At 50.1% G+C, this 14,513-nt stretch overlaps 2 protein-coding genes across 8 annotated transcripts; both read right to left on the bottom strand.

Moving 5' to 3' along the window:
* Positions 1-416: 416 nt before the first annotated feature.
* LOC127479877 (zinc finger and BTB domain-containing protein 8A-like) lies at positions 417-14,145 on the bottom strand. 6 transcript variants are annotated; one of them, XM_051807377.1, is made up of 5 exons: positions 14,116-14,145; positions 3,564-4,525; positions 1,749-1,918; positions 1,206-1,535; positions 417-1,027 (listed from the first exon to the last, which is right to left on the bottom strand). In XM_051807377.1, exons 2-5 carry the CDS (start codon positions 4,495-4,497, stop codon positions 962-964), a joined length of 1,500 nt encoding a protein of 499 aa, XP_051663337.1. In that variant the 5' UTR covers positions 4,498-4,525; positions 14,116-14,145; the 3' UTR covers positions 417-961. The 6 variants fall into 6 exon arrangements, with proteins under 6 accessions (XP_051663337.1, XP_051663336.1, XP_051663333.1 ...); XM_051807376.1 differs by lacking the exon at positions 14,116-14,145 and adding an exon at positions 5,397-5,469; XM_051807373.1 differs by lacking the exon at positions 14,116-14,145 and having other exon boundaries at positions 1,189-1,535; positions 3,564-5,122.
* Positions 7,019-14,138, bottom strand: ZBTB8A (zinc finger and BTB domain containing 8A). Of its 2 annotated transcripts, XM_051807379.1 has the most exons (4): positions 14,005-14,138; positions 11,404-12,371; positions 10,800-10,969; positions 7,019-10,436 (listed from the first exon to the last, which is right to left on the bottom strand). In XM_051807379.1, the coding sequence occupies exons 2-4, from the start codon at positions 12,341-12,343 to the stop codon at positions 10,104-10,106; spliced, it is 1,443 nt and encodes a 480-aa protein (XP_051663339.1). In that variant the 5' UTR covers positions 12,344-12,371; positions 14,005-14,138; the 3' UTR covers positions 7,019-10,103. The 2 variants fall into 2 exon arrangements, with proteins under 2 accessions (XP_051663339.1, XP_051663338.1); XM_051807378.1 differs by lacking the exon at positions 14,005-14,138 and having other exon boundaries at positions 11,404-12,574.
* Positions 14,146-14,513: the final 368 nt, after the last annotated feature.

Genomic DNA, 14,513 nt, shown 5'->3' with positions numbered 1-14,513 from the left:
TGCTCCCAGGCAGAATGTTTGTACTGTACACTCCCCCTGAGATGTATTTTTTCTAATCATTTCACCACTGAGCATTTTCAGTTTCTCTACCAAGTGCAGGTTCTCTGATCCAAATGACTGGGGGGGAAAAAACACCATTGGTAAAAAAGCTGAGGAGGCTCCAGAATTACAAAGGTTGCTTTGCCTCTGAGGGATTTTGTCCTTAGAAACAAATGTTTTTTATGCTGTCAAGCATCCTAAATTTGTATGAGCAGGAAAACCTTTCTTGAAATAGCTCCGTGATCTAAGCCACAACTGTCCCACTGAAATTAAACTTGGCATCTTTATTCCTAGAATAAGATAGAACAGGAGTTTAAGGAAATCTTGCACCAGTCCTGAAAAAAAAAATAATTAAGGAAAAAACCTGACAAGTGTACTTCCAGTGATTGCACTTTTATTTCCTTGGAACCACGTTGGTGTATCTTTCTATAAAATTCACAGTACAAAAGAGGCAAAGTCATACTACCCAAGTGCACTACATATGCTCTGGTCACTACTCTACTCTGGCTGTGGGAATTCTTTAATCATGCTTTTCTCAACTCTAAGAAGCAGTTAAGTTCACTCAAAAAAAAAAAAAAAAACAACAAAAAGAACCCCAAAAAACCAAAGATCTGGTCAATAAGTTCTTCAGTAGGAAGAATTCCACTTGTTTCCTTTGCTCCTTTCTTAGGAAGTTTTTGAAGTGTATGTACAATTTAATTACAATGCCAGTAAGACTTTCTCAAAGCAAGTTTGCAGTCTTTGCTTTGTAAAAAATCTGTATCATACAGAACCTCTGTAGAACTGTAGGTTGGTTCCCACTTTCACTGTGAGCAAGAGCTCTGGGCAAGTCCTTGATGAAATATAAACCAATTCTTCTAAATAGTTTCCAGATAATAAGTGAGGAGATGAACTGTGATGATCCTTCTGGGTCCCTTCCAACTCAGGATATCTTATGATTCTCAGTACTTTCTGGATGATATTTAGAAGCAGTTACACTGTTCCATGTCTGCAAGTACAAAACAACTTTGTTTTAGCCCAAATTTTGCTTCTCAAAATAGAATTTCAGCAACACTTCATTTCAATTCAAGTAGCAAACCAGCATTTAGTTGGTAGGACACGAGCAATTTAACCTCAAATACAACAAGTAACAAGTACACAAATATCTACCTAAGATTTGGTTTCACCTTTTCCTCTACCTCATCTGGAACATCATCATTAGTGTGTCGGACAACCAAATTATACGGCTCCTCCTCCGCTGTCTCTTCATCTGATTTCTGCTCCTCCTCCTCCTCCTCCTCCTCCAGAGCCCATTTGGGGCGTTTGTTCCCCGCGGAGGAGGAGACAAGGGAATGTCCTGCATCGAAATCCTCGGGGGTGCTGCTGTCGAAACTGGCCTCTGCCAAGCACTTGTGGCACAGTCTGTAGCGCCGCGTCCCTTGCTGGACCACGCAGCCCGTCAGCTCCGTGACTTGCCGCTTGCACTTCCTGCAGATCAGTTTGCCCGCCTGGTGGATCTGGAGAGGGATCCGGAAAAAAAAAAAGGACATTTTAACAAAATTTTAAACACGATCTGCCAAGTTAAATGATGAATAATTAAGGTGGACGACGCGCAGCTGCGAGGAAGCTTTCGGGGTGCCGGCGCTGGAAAGGCCCGGACGGCTCGTACCGGCGGCCCCTCCGTGGGTTTATCTCCTGGGATGTGTCCCAGCGGGAAGGCCGGACCGTACCGTTTGGAAGTGGTTGCGCAGGTGCTCCAGGCGGGTGAACCTCTTCCCGCAGGCCTCGCAGGGGTACGGCCGCTCCCCGGTGTGGCACCGCAGGTGCCGCTTCAGGTCCGCGCGGCGCTTGACGGTGTGAGTGCAGAACGGGCACTTGAACCTCATGCGGGGCAGGTCACCTGCCAGGAGGGGCACAGGGGAGGGCTGTCAGCTCGGAAAGGGGCAGTTCCTGCTCCGGCAGCAAATAGGGAAAACCCCCAAATATTTTATATAAACGTATTATGTGTTGTCAGAGTCATTAACTCGGTTGGTTGGTTGGAACTATTAGCAGTGCTAATAGTGCCAAGGCTGTGGGTTTGATCCCCACATGGACCACTGATGATCCTTGTGGGTCCCTTCCCACTCAGAATATTATGTGACATTATGTAATATAGTGCCATGGTCTAGCAACTGCAGCCGTAGTGGAACAAGAGTTGGACTTGATGATCTCAGAGGTCCCTTCCAACCCAGCTGATTCTATGATTCTATAATATGTAAGATGTAAAATAGAATATATAATATATGAAATACAATCCACAAATATGTAAAATATGGGCTTTGGGGGTATATACACATGTGTATACACGTGTATGCACATCTATAAAATGTATTTCATCTACAAAATGCATTTCATCTAAAAAATGCATTTCATCTAAAAATGCATTTAATCTCTAAAATTTATTTAATCTGTAAAATTTATTTCATCTATAAAATGTATTTCATCTCTAAAATTTATTTCATCTCTAAAATTTATTTCATCTCTAAAATGTATTTCATCTCTAAAATTTATTTCATCTCTAAAATTTATTTCATCTCTAAAATGTATTTCATCTCTAAAATGTATTTCATCTCTAAAATGTATTTCATCTCTAAAATGTATTTCTTCTATAAAATGTATTTCATCTATAAAATATATGAAATAGATAAAATACACGAAATAGATAAAATACCTGAAATATATAAAATATATTTAATATGCAAAATATATCTGTCCCCCCCCCCAAGCCCGTACTTCTCACTGAGCCTGTTAAATGGCCATTTTAAAGTGTTTTTTCTTTCTTACTGGGGGTATTTTTTAGACATACAGATGATCATAAATATGTAGCTATTATATATATTTGTACTGTCTGAACCATTAGCTTTTCCATCAGCTAATGGTTCATAGCTTTGACGTTTATAATCTCTGTTTAATATATCAGGGTGCCCAAAGTCTTCAGAATATGCCATTACAATATGAATAATATGTTCATTCCCAAAAGAATATACATGAGAATAGACCTGTCACCTTTATCCCACCCTCTCAGGCAGATGCTGACAGTCCATCAGGAGCTCGGATGCTTTATGTTTGTGGCCAAACAGCCACAAAGTTTGGGCTGGTTGGACCCCAAGGGAAATGCAACCTCCCAGCAGTGCCAGGACCTCTCACGTGAAGGAATTGAGTTGGATTGGGGTAGAACTATTAGTGCCAGGTTTGGGGATCTACAAGAGAAATTCAGTCCCTCATGTCCCCAGGTCAATTACAGCTCTTGAGGCTTCATTAAATTCCACTTGGGCCCGAATAATCAGGCATGTTTTGTTTTAACTTTACCTGGGTAACGCTCTCCCATCCCACTTCCCATGCCCTGTCCTGGCTGCAAAGTCATTTCTGAGCAGATAAATTCACCTCTAAGTCTAGGCACTATTTTGGTTTCCATGCAGCCCTACAAACTCTCTCCAAAACAATCACCTGAATCCTCCTAGATAAAGCCAAACTTTTCCAAACCGTTCCTCTTTTTTTTTTTTTACCTTCGTTCCAACTACTCATTACACCCAAAATCGTGGGCATCGAGGTGTACAGTTCTTCTGCCTTTAACTCCACGACCTCGGGAGTTCTGGAAAGTTCTTGTTCTAGCTGAGTGACAGACCATCTCTTGGGCACCGCCTCCGAGCCGCGGTGACACCCGTAATCATCTCGACCCACGTCGTTCTCTGCATCAAACTCGGCCTCCTCCCCAACCCTGGAGACGGGGCTGGAATCCGAGGCGCCGGCTCTGTCCGGTTTGCCCTGTCCCAAATCCCGGCTCTGGGACAGGCCCAGGTGCTTCCGGCGCTTCCTGCCCGAGCCCTGTTTTCTGCCTCTTTTCGACAGCTGGGTCTCTGCCCGCTGCAGAATCACCTGCGAGGACAGGTAGCTGCCGTAGCTGCTCCAGGAGTTTTCGTTCACGCCGGGCTTTTCATCCGGGACGGAGTAGGAACGCCGGGGGTTGCTCTTTGCTTTCCTCCTGGAGCGATAAAGGGCAGGACGGGCAGGCTCAGTGCTCGTGCTTTTGGCCGAGAGGCTGAGGTAATGGTCCTTCTCCTTTTCATTAATATCCAGGGAGGACTTGATGAAGGTCTTGCAGACATTGAGAATATCTGTCATCTGCAGGTAGCTGGCAGCTGACATCACCTCGATCACATTCTGACCGGTTAAAGACAATATCCCTGAATATACAAAGTCCAGGATAACCATGAAAGTCTCTGGAGAGAAGACCTCGAATGTAGCTATTGTTGGCTGGCTCGTCTCCTTCGAGCTCTGTGAAAGGAGCATTTTGAAGTAGCCGCTGCTGGCAAACAGCACATTGCGATGGGCTTTGAAGACCTTTCCCTCCACCAGGATGTTGCAGTCGCAGAACAAGTCCTGCTTCCGCTGTTCGTTCAGCTGCTCCAGGAGGTGAGACTGGTGAGAAGAAATCTCCATCCCAGGCAGGGAGCAAGAGGAGGGTTTGCTGTAAAGGAAAAAAAAAAACATCGTCGTGACAATCTGCATCAGCGTTGCTGAACCCCTTATCTAAAGAGACGAGCTCCAATTCAAAAAACGTTATCGCATTCCCAGCGTATCTCCCGAGCCCCTGCGGCTGCTACGGGAACACGAGAGAAGAAACTTAACAACTCCAGAAGAGGCGGAAAGACGCGCCAGCGGGGATTACATAGTATCCCGAAAGAACGAAGATCGCATCCGCCAAGGCGTTAATGGTTCTCGGACCCAGCCAGAGCGCTCGGCCCTCCCGCCGCGGGCAGAGCCGCGGCTGACGCGGGTGCGCACCGGGGGCCGCTCTGGGTGGCGGCGGTGGCGGCCTCCGTCCCTCGGAGCCGTTCCCTCTGTCCCCGGGACGCCCGAGCGCTCCCCATCCCCATCCCCATCCCCCGGGGCCGGGCGCGCCGCCCGCAAGCCTCCCTCGGCGGGCTTTGCCGCTCCCTCGGTGCCGCCGCCGCGCGATGCCCGCGGTGTTCCCGGTATTCCCGGTGTTCCCGGTGTTCCCGCTCCCGGGGGCCGCGTGCCCGGCGCTCCCGCTCCCCCCCGCCCGCCCCGCGCAGAGCCCTTTGTTGCCGCGCCCGGGGCTGCAAATGGCGCCCGGCGGGGGGACGCGGCAGCCCCGGCGGGCACCGAGCGGCTCCGTCCGGAGCCGCTCGGTGCCCGCCGGGGCTGCCGCGTCCCCCCCCCTCCCCGACCCGCCGCCGCTCCGGTGCTGCCGCCGCCGCTCCCGCCCCAAAGCCCGCTCCTTCCCACGGGTGTGCGCCGCCGGGCCGGGGGACCGAGCGGGCGGGTTTCGTGAGGGGGGAACCCCCCCCCGGCCCCGCCTCAGGGGCTCGCCGTGCCTTGCAGGCGACGCCGCCGCCGCCGCCGCCTCCTCTTCTCCCGCAGCCCCCGCGCCCCGCCAGCCCGAGCAAAGGGGAGAAGAAACAAAAGGTATTTGCTGACGTGGGCGTTGGACACGGACGCCCGAGGGCTGGGGACACACAATTAAAGGGGCAACGCACCCCGTTGGAAGCCGCAGACCCGGAGCCCGGCCCGGCCACGGCGCCCCGGGAGCACCCGCGGGATGCTCCGCAGGCCCTCCCGCACACCCGGGTTTGGGAAAGCCCGGCCCGGGATAGCTCTGGGTGTGTGTGTGGGTGTGTGTGTGTGTGTAGCTTTGAAGGCGCCGCCCGAGTGGGAAGCCTCCGTAGCCCCGCGGTGTGGGATTTGTCACCTCGGCTCGATATCGCGGCGTTTTTGTAACGGAATTTTTTCCGTGCTCAAAGCACTGCGGGCGGGGGGGAGCAGTACACGGATGGCCCTGCTTTCCGTCCCGTGTGGAAGGCGGAATCAGGATGCCAAACTCAGGATGCCTGTTAGAGGATGAGACTCTTTCAGTCTTATTCCTCGAGATCATCGAATCATTTTGAGAGGGAACCTCCGCAGTCATGGGTGCAGTTCCCTCCTCAGAGCAGGCTGGGAGGACACGGTAAAAACCAGTTCCTATTTGCACAGTCAAGTGTCAGAGAGAACTTCAGTAGTGTTTAATTTAGTCCAACAGCTAAGCCAAGGCAGGGGAAGCTCTTTCCAGCCACTCCTCCCAGTTTTTTCACAAAACCTCTTGTCCTGTGTTCCTGCTGTGTTTAAAATTCTCAATGCACCCAATAAGCCGCCTCTCTGCATTTCACGAGTTAAACAGGATGAAAGGTTACACCAGCTCCCAACATGGAAGGGTTTTAAGTTAAACAGTATAGAAAATATTTAACTAAATGCTATTATAAGATTTTCTTAGTAGCTTATCGAGTTATACCCATCACTCAACAGACATAACATTGGTACAGATTTGGACCTAATGAAAAAAGTCTGGAGGCAAGGACTGGAGGATTATAAGATCCTTTTCTGCAAAACTCAACCCTTTGGGGCAGAATTAGAGAATTTTTTCTTCTATTTCATTCTTACATGTGTTGCCTCCAACCAACAATAATTAAAATATAAGAAAGGTAGATACTGGTGTGCTAATGGGGTAACTCTGGCAGTGACCAGATGCTTCAGGGAAGAAATGTATATTCCATCATTTTATATCCAACAGAGATTTTTTTTTCCTCCCAAAGTTATCACTGAAACATTTGAGAGGCACTCCAAAATCCTGGAGGATGGAGCATTCCTGGAAGGATACCTGCAGCAGTCAGTGTCAGTCCTCTCTGAGAGCTCTGCGGGCTTAGAGGTATTTTTAAAGATTATTTTAATCTCAATTCTTTAGAACTGGAATAGAATATAAATCAAAAGGTTGGAAAGGGAGATTAATTCTGAGGCTGGGTTGGTTTTTTTTGGAGTCTGCCTTTTTTTTCTAATTAACTGGGGGAGCAAGGGGACCCAACAGTTGAACCTTTAGGGTAAGGACAAGTGACATTTTTTTGGATAGTAAATACAGATGTTCAGGTAATTTAATGGAAAACAAAAAGATGGGAGATGATGTGAAAGAACTGATCAAGCATCACACAAGTCATAGGTTTATGTGGCAGGGAGAATTCTGTAAGAAATACCTGGAAAAGGGGCAAAGAGAATTTTTTAATTCAGCATTTCAGCCTTTGAAAGGATGGCAAGATATTGCCAGAAAACAGGGACAGTTAGAGGTGAGACACTAATCAGAGGATGAGGATTACTTTTTTCTTCACTCTTGACTGTGGTTTGTGAACACAACAATAAACACAAGCCAAGCAAAAATAATCACAAGTTTGGGTTAGAAAAGACCTTTAAGATCAAGTCCAGCACTAAACCTTGTGCCTAAGAGACATGAAGGTGAAAGAAATGCAAGGAAAAAAATTAAAGTCAGTGGGAACATCCCTATATGGTCTTTACTTTCCTCCTTGAGAAGAAGGAAAATGAAAGGAAGGAAAAAAGGAAATTCTGCTGCTGAGTGGTACATGATCCTCACAGGGATATGAAGAAGACAATCAAGCAATGGCAGGAGGCAAAAATAAAACAAATACTTTCATTTCGAGAAAAACAAGGAAAACGTGGGACTGGTTATGTAAAATGAAGGACGTAGAAAACAGAAGGCACTTAACATTTATCTCGTCTTGCAATACAAAAATAAGGAAACAACCACCAAAATTAAGGCAACAAATGCAAAAATGGTAACTTTTAAAAAATATAAAACGTAATTGACCTGTGGGAATCGCAGTCTTGAGCTAAAACTCCAAGCTTAATAAGATACTTTAAAAATGACTACAGATACCTAGTTATGCTACTGAGAATAACATCCACATATAAAACCAGTAAAAGCCCTTGTTTGCCCGGAAAATCAACAATTTATCTGCCTGTGTGTAAAAATGAATTTGTCTTCCTGTGGATAGACTGTTCCACTTGCCCATTCAGAGCCACTTCAGGTCTTGCTCTGAAGCATCTGGTCCTCAGTCTTCTTAGATTTATGGTATCTAATTAAATTGAGTATTGATCCAAAAATCCCTCTGCTTCTAAAAACACCCCCACTATCAAGAAACACTTAATAGTCTGACCTTTACAGTTGGCAGTTAAGATTTCAGGCCTAGAGAGACACTTTATTTTCCCCTCCCCTTAATCCATCCCAAACACACACAGACTAAGCCCAGTCACTTTTTATCCTGGGGACAGCAGGCACTGATACCTGGAATTTATTGTCACACTGTTTAAACATCTTGGAATTTGATCCAAGTCGCTCCATACTCTTTGACATATTTTCTTGTTCTCTGATTTAGTTCAGGTTGCTCGGGAATATTTCTGAGTTGTTTGATAACAGGCATTTCAGGAGTGGAAAAAAAAAAAAAAGCTCCAAGAAAATTAAATGTCTGTTTTCACACCGAGTCCATTTCTGGGCTGCTGACCAAGTGTCAAATAAAATCGAGGCCAGTGTAAGTCTTGTTTGTAAAGATGTTCTCATGGTGGTCATCAGAAAGTTTTGTAACTTCTCCCCTCCAAGTCCTAAGCCAGTGATGGTGATTTTTGTAGGACTGATAAAAAAAACCATTTCTTGTTTCCTTGGGACATCCAAGCAGGATGATTTCCATCAGCCTGGAATGTCTGAGGGGAGGGTGCTTAGTGCTTACACTGAGCACTAAGGAAGCACTTGAGTTATCATTTAAGAGACCTTGGTCACCTGCAGCCTGGAATGATGGTACTAAAACAAAAAATCTCTGGTCATGATGATACTAATAAGGTTATACAGTTTTTACATGAATAAAAATAAAATAGTGATTTTTTTCAGCTGTCCCTGGGAAAGATTATATAGTGTATATATATATATATACATATGGGATTGTTCTGTAATAAACCCCGGGGTTCAGCCAAACATGCTTACAAAGCTGTAAAAAAAGAAACAAATTGGAGTTTTCTAAGTCTTACAGCCATTGAGTCCCATGATCTCGGGATGAAGAACTGGAATAACACTCAGGTCTGTCCAAAAAATGCAGAGTAGCAGCACCCTGGGAGCATCTTCTGCTCCTCCCTCGTTTACAGTGCTGGGTAAGATAAACTCACTAAGCAACACAACAAAGTGGCTTATTTTGTTAGAGAAGTCAAATTTCTTCATCATTCCCGACCTCCCGTAGCCTAATTGTAGGTGAAATTACACAAATATGATGCCTGGAACTTCCAGCACATCTTGTTCTCATGTTGTACAGGCTGGAGAAGGCTCACAGGATGGAATATCCTGAGTTGGAAAGGACCCACAAGGATCAGCCAAGTCCAGCTCCTGGCCCTGCACAGGACAACCCCAACAACCCCACCCTGTCTGGCACTTTTGAGAGGTTTTTAACAAAAGAGAGTATTTTATTAGTGTTTATTTAAAAAGCCCAGTCTGAGAGCCCAATTTTGAGAACGAAACATCTACTGGCATCAATTAACGATCCATATTTATAATTAATTTGTCTCTGATGTGTTGACTAGGACTAGCATTCATGTGCTTATTTTCTGGTAAAGAAACAGGTCTTGAGCGAGTGATCTGCTAAAGATTTGCCTTATTCTAATAAATTTTACAGGAGTCCTTTTCCAGACAAAAGTGCCAAAACATTTTACATGCTCTTTCTTAATTAGCTGCCTTTTTCCTTATGAAGAATGACATGGAATTTCATGGAAGATTCTCTTCCCTTCTGAATACTGAAGGGAGGTTGTCTGGTTTGGGGGGGGGGTCTTTACACTTTGTTTATCACCCCATGACATAAACCCCACGTCCCTACAAGTGTAAAAAGTGGGCAATTCGCAACACTCTGTGACTGTTTTTAAACATTGAGACCTCACTCCCTTGAAAAAAGGCTTTGAGCCGTGCCCCACCGTCTGCTATAAACAGTTATCCATGGAATACTGCAGTTTCCTCCTTCATCCACTACTTAAGGATGGATTCTTTCTCACGAAGCAAAGTATTGAAGGTTCTGAGAACAAACCAGACCGGACTCAGCAGCGCGTCCATAAATACATGCAAGCCTGGACCTGTTCAACCACATGTCTCTGTAGGATTAACAACAGCTGGTGGAGGGTGTGTGTGGTCAGTACATTCTCCCTCTTCCACGGGATTCCCGGTTCTCCTCTGGCAGCTACCTAATGTTTGGTTTCACGTCCTTCTCGTCCGCCTCGTCCTCGCTGTCGTCGACTTGCTGGATGACCAGGTCGGTCGACCCGTCCTCCACTATCTCCACGTCAGACCTGTTGTCTTCGCCGTAGTGCCACCTGGAATCCTTGTCCCCGTCCTGTGGGAATTCCAGGGGTGCCTCAGCCTCCAAGTCAATGCGGATACTGTCTATGCCGGCCTCGGCCAGGCACTCGTTGCACAGTCTGTACCGGCGCGTCCCCTCCTGCACCACCTGCCCCGTCAGCTCCGTCACGTGCCGCTTGCACTTCCTGCAGATGGGCTTGCAGGCCTGGTGGATCTGGGAAAAGCAACACGGATAGTTTGGATACAACATCCACAAAAAAAAAGCAGGGTGGGAGTAGCGTCAAAATAGCGGCGTTAACTCGCTTTGAGGGACATCAAACATTAAACTGCCCCATCCCCGGCACTGTAGCTGCCCACTGAAGCTCCTTTACAGCACCTCTGCAAACCACCAAGAGATTCCTCCCCCCCCTTTCCTACAAATTAGGCTTCAAACTGCCTGCAGCAAAACCAAATTAATTTTCTATTACCTCTTTCTTTTACGGGAGTCGGTTCTATCAACCAGATACGCTCACACTGTGTTTAATTAGGCAGGGTTTGCACATTAAACAAAAATCAGGCAGTTCTTAAGAGTACATACTGTTCGAAAATGGCTGCTGAGGTGATCCAGCCTGCTAAACCTCTTCCCACAGGCCTCACAGGGGTACGGGCGCTCTCCTGTGTGGCAGCGAAGGTGACGCTTCAGGTCGGCTTTTCTTTTCACCACGTGGCTGCAGAAGGGGCACTTGAACCTCATCCTGGCCAGGTCGTCTGTCAGGAGATAAATTAAAACCCCAAAAATGAAGTCATAATGTGTCATGTCATGTCAGGCTTCAGGAAAGGGAATTTTATGAGCAGAATAGCACGTGGCTTTTACTTAAAAAAAATATTACCGTAGGTCCTTTCGAGCACAAAGATCCTGTGTTTTCCTGTAAATTACACAGAAGTGTAACAAAGGAGGAGTGGACCATTAGCTGTGTTATCACAGCCCAGGCAAGGCCAGGCTGGATGGGGCTCTGAGCAACCTGGCCTCGTGGAAGCTGTCCCTGCCCATGGCAGGGGGGGTGGAAGGAGATGGTCTTTAAGGTCCCCTCCCATCCAAACCATTCCAGGATTCTACGAAAATGAGGTTAAAAATATCCCAAAAGATCACTATCCAGATTTACTTTGAGAGGTTGGTTTCATACCCCAGGTACCCCGCTCACCTTCGGCCCAGTTTCCCATGACCCCGAGGATGGAGGGCATGTTCCCGTACTGCTCGTCAGCCTTGGAGGACTTGGATTTGCCGGAGGGACGGGGCGACTCATGCTCCTGCTGCGACACAGCCAGGCCCCTCGGCATCCCCTCGGAGCCCTGGCCGTACTGGTAGCCCACGTGAGGAGTTTCAACCTCGGTGTCGATGTGAACCTGCTCCTCGGGCGGCGCGGGGTGGCCGGCGGGCTCGGCAGCCCTGTCCTCCAGCTTGCTGGATTTATAGTGGGGGATGTCCGAAGGCTGCTGCAGTCCCAGGTGCCGGGATTTCTTGACGGAATCCTGCCGCTGCTCGTGTTTGGACAGCTGCTGCTGGGCGTTCCTCTGAGAAGCCGGGTAGTAGCTGAAGTTGCTCCAAGTGTTTCCGCCCATCATACAAGTCCCTGGGTCTGGGCTGGAGTGGGAATGGGGGGGGCTGCTCTCTGCCCTCCAGCCCCCGCCGTACACGCAGGATCGGTCCACGCCGTTGGAACTCACGTCTTTGTCCGAGAGGCTGAAGTAACGATCCTTCTCCTTCTCACTGATGTCCAGCGAGGACTTGATGAAGGTTTTACACACGCTGATAACGTCGGTCATCTGCAGGTAGCTGGCGGCCGACATGACCTCGATGACATTCTGCCCAGTGAGAGACAGTTTGCCCGAATACACGAAATCTAGGATGACCGTGAAGGTGTCGGGAGAAAAGGCCTGGAAGGTGGCAGTCGTGGACTGACTCGTCTCCTTCGAGCTCTGTGAAAGGAGCATTTTGAAGTAGCCGCTGCTGGCAAACAGCACATTGCGATGGGCTTTGAAGACCTTTCCCTCCACCAGGATGTTGCAGTCACAGAACAAGTCCTGCCTGCGCTGCTCATTCAGTTGCTGCAAGAGGTGAAACTGGTGAGAAGAAATCTCCATCCCAGAAAAGAGGAAACGAAACGTCGCTCTAAAAAAAACGAAGAAAATAATTACGCTCTTGACTCCGGCGCCCTGCGACTCAGCCAAAGACTCCAGACACGATTTTATGGACATCTTTCGAAAAATATAATCTCATTTACCGAAAGCTATAATTATATTTAAATCACGATACACACAACCAGAGACTCATTTTCCAAGAGAACGCGACAAAGCCAAGACCGCGTTATTTGGCAGAGGAGGGTGTGCTACAGCTGGGAGCATCTCCATCCCTGGATGCGGGGCTGGATATGGGAGTGGATGTGAGGCTGGATGTGGGGCTGGATGTGGGGCTGGATGCGGGGTGGGATGCGGGGCTAGATGTGGGGTGGGATGTGGGGTGGGATGTGGGGTGGGATGCGGGGTGGGATGGAGGGCTGGATGTGGAGCTGGATGTGGGGTGGGATGCGGGGTGGGATGCAGGGTGGGATGTGGGGTTGGATGTGGGGTGGGATGAGGGGTGGGATGCAGGGCTGGCTGTGAGGCTGGATGTGGGGCTGGATGGGGGACTGGATGCAGGGCTGAATGTCGGGTTGGATGTGGGGCTGGATGTGGGGTGGGATGTGGGGTGGGATGTGGGATGGGATGTGGGGTGGGATGCAGGGCTGGCTGTGAGGCTGGATGGAGACTGGATGCAGGGTGGGATGCAGGGCTGGATGTGGAGCTGGATGTGGGGTGGGATGTGGGGTGGGATGTAGGATGGGATGTGGGGTGGGATGCAGGGCTGGCTGTGAGGCTGGATGGGGACTGGATGTAGGATGGGATGCAGGGCTGGATGTGGGGTTGGATGTGGGGCTGGATATGGGGTAGGATGTGGGGCTGGATATGGGGTGGGATGTGGGGCTGGATGCGGGGTGGGATGCAGGGCTGGCTGTGAGGCTGGATGTGGGGCTGGATGAGGGACTGGATGCAGGATGGGATGCAGGGCTGGATGTGGGGCTGGATGTGGGGTTGGATGTGGGGTGGGATGTGGGGTTGGACATGGGGTTGGATGTGGGGTGGGATGTGGGGTTGGATGTGGAGCTGGATATGGGGTGGGATGTGGGGCTGGCTGCGGGGTGGGATTCAGGGCTGGCTGTGAGGCTGGATGGGGACTGGATGCAGGATGGGATGCAGGGCTGCATGTGGGGCTGGATGCGGGGCTGGATGCGGGGTTGGACGTGGGGTGGGATGTGGGGCCGTATGCAGGGGGCTGTACGCAGGGCTGGATCCCTGCCGCCCGCGGGGGGCTGCGCAGCCTTCAGGCAGCTCCGGCGAGACGAGGAGCCAAGAGCCAGCTGCGGCCGCGGCCGTGCCCGTCTCTCCCTCATCGCCCCGCTCTCTCTCTCCCTCTCTCAGGCACCGGTATCCACCGCGGCCGCCACCACCACCACCACCCAAATCAGCCTCTCGGTGCCCGACAGCGCCGAACCCACCGCCCGCTCCGCGCAGAGCCCTTTGTTGCCGCGCCCGGGGCTGCAAATGGCGCCCGGCGGGGGGACGCGGCAGCTCCGGCGGGCACCGAGCGGCTCCGGACGGAGCCGCTCGGTGCCCGCCGGAGCTACCGCGTCCCCCCCCCCTCACCCTCCACCGCTCCCCGAGTCCCCCTTCCCCGCCCCAAACCCCCGCCGCCCTACCCGGCCTACCGGGTGCGTGAGGGGGAACCGGCGCTCGGGTGTCGCGGGCCGGGGGGCCGAGCGGGCGGGTTTCGTGAGGGGGGATCCCCCCCCCGGCCCCGCCTCAGGGGCTCGCCGTGCCTTGCAGGCGACGCCGCCGCCGCCGCCGCCGCCTCCTCCTCTTCTCCCGCAGCCCCCGCGCCCCGCCAGCCCGAGCAAAGGGGAGAAGAAACAAAAGGTATTTGCTGACGTGGGCGTTGGACACGGACGCCCGAGGGCTGGGGACACACAATTAAAGGGGCAACGCACCCCGTTGGAAGCCGCAGACCCGGAGCCCGGCCCCGGCCGCGGAGCCCCCGCGGGATGCCCCGCAGGGGAAATGGGGATGCCCCCAAAATGCCGCCTTTTCGCACCTTTATCTACCCGGCGGTGACCCAAATCCTTCCCCCCCTTTTCTCCCTCCGAAGGACATGTGACATCTTCTTTTCTCGGTTGGGATCTGTTATCTCGCGTCTGAAAGGCGAAACCCGAACCTCTCT

Source organism: Manacus candei, unplaced genomic scaffold (genome assembly GCF_025592945.1).
Source record: "Manacus candei isolate 608988 ecotype Guabito, Panama unplaced genomic scaffold, ASM2559294v1 h1tg000070l, whole genome shotgun sequence".
Taxonomy (NCBI): Eukaryota; Metazoa; Chordata; class Aves; order Passeriformes; family Pipridae; genus Manacus; species Manacus candei.
Note: the sequence above shows the minus strand (reverse complement) of the source record. Positions and strands in the feature narration are given on the sequence as shown.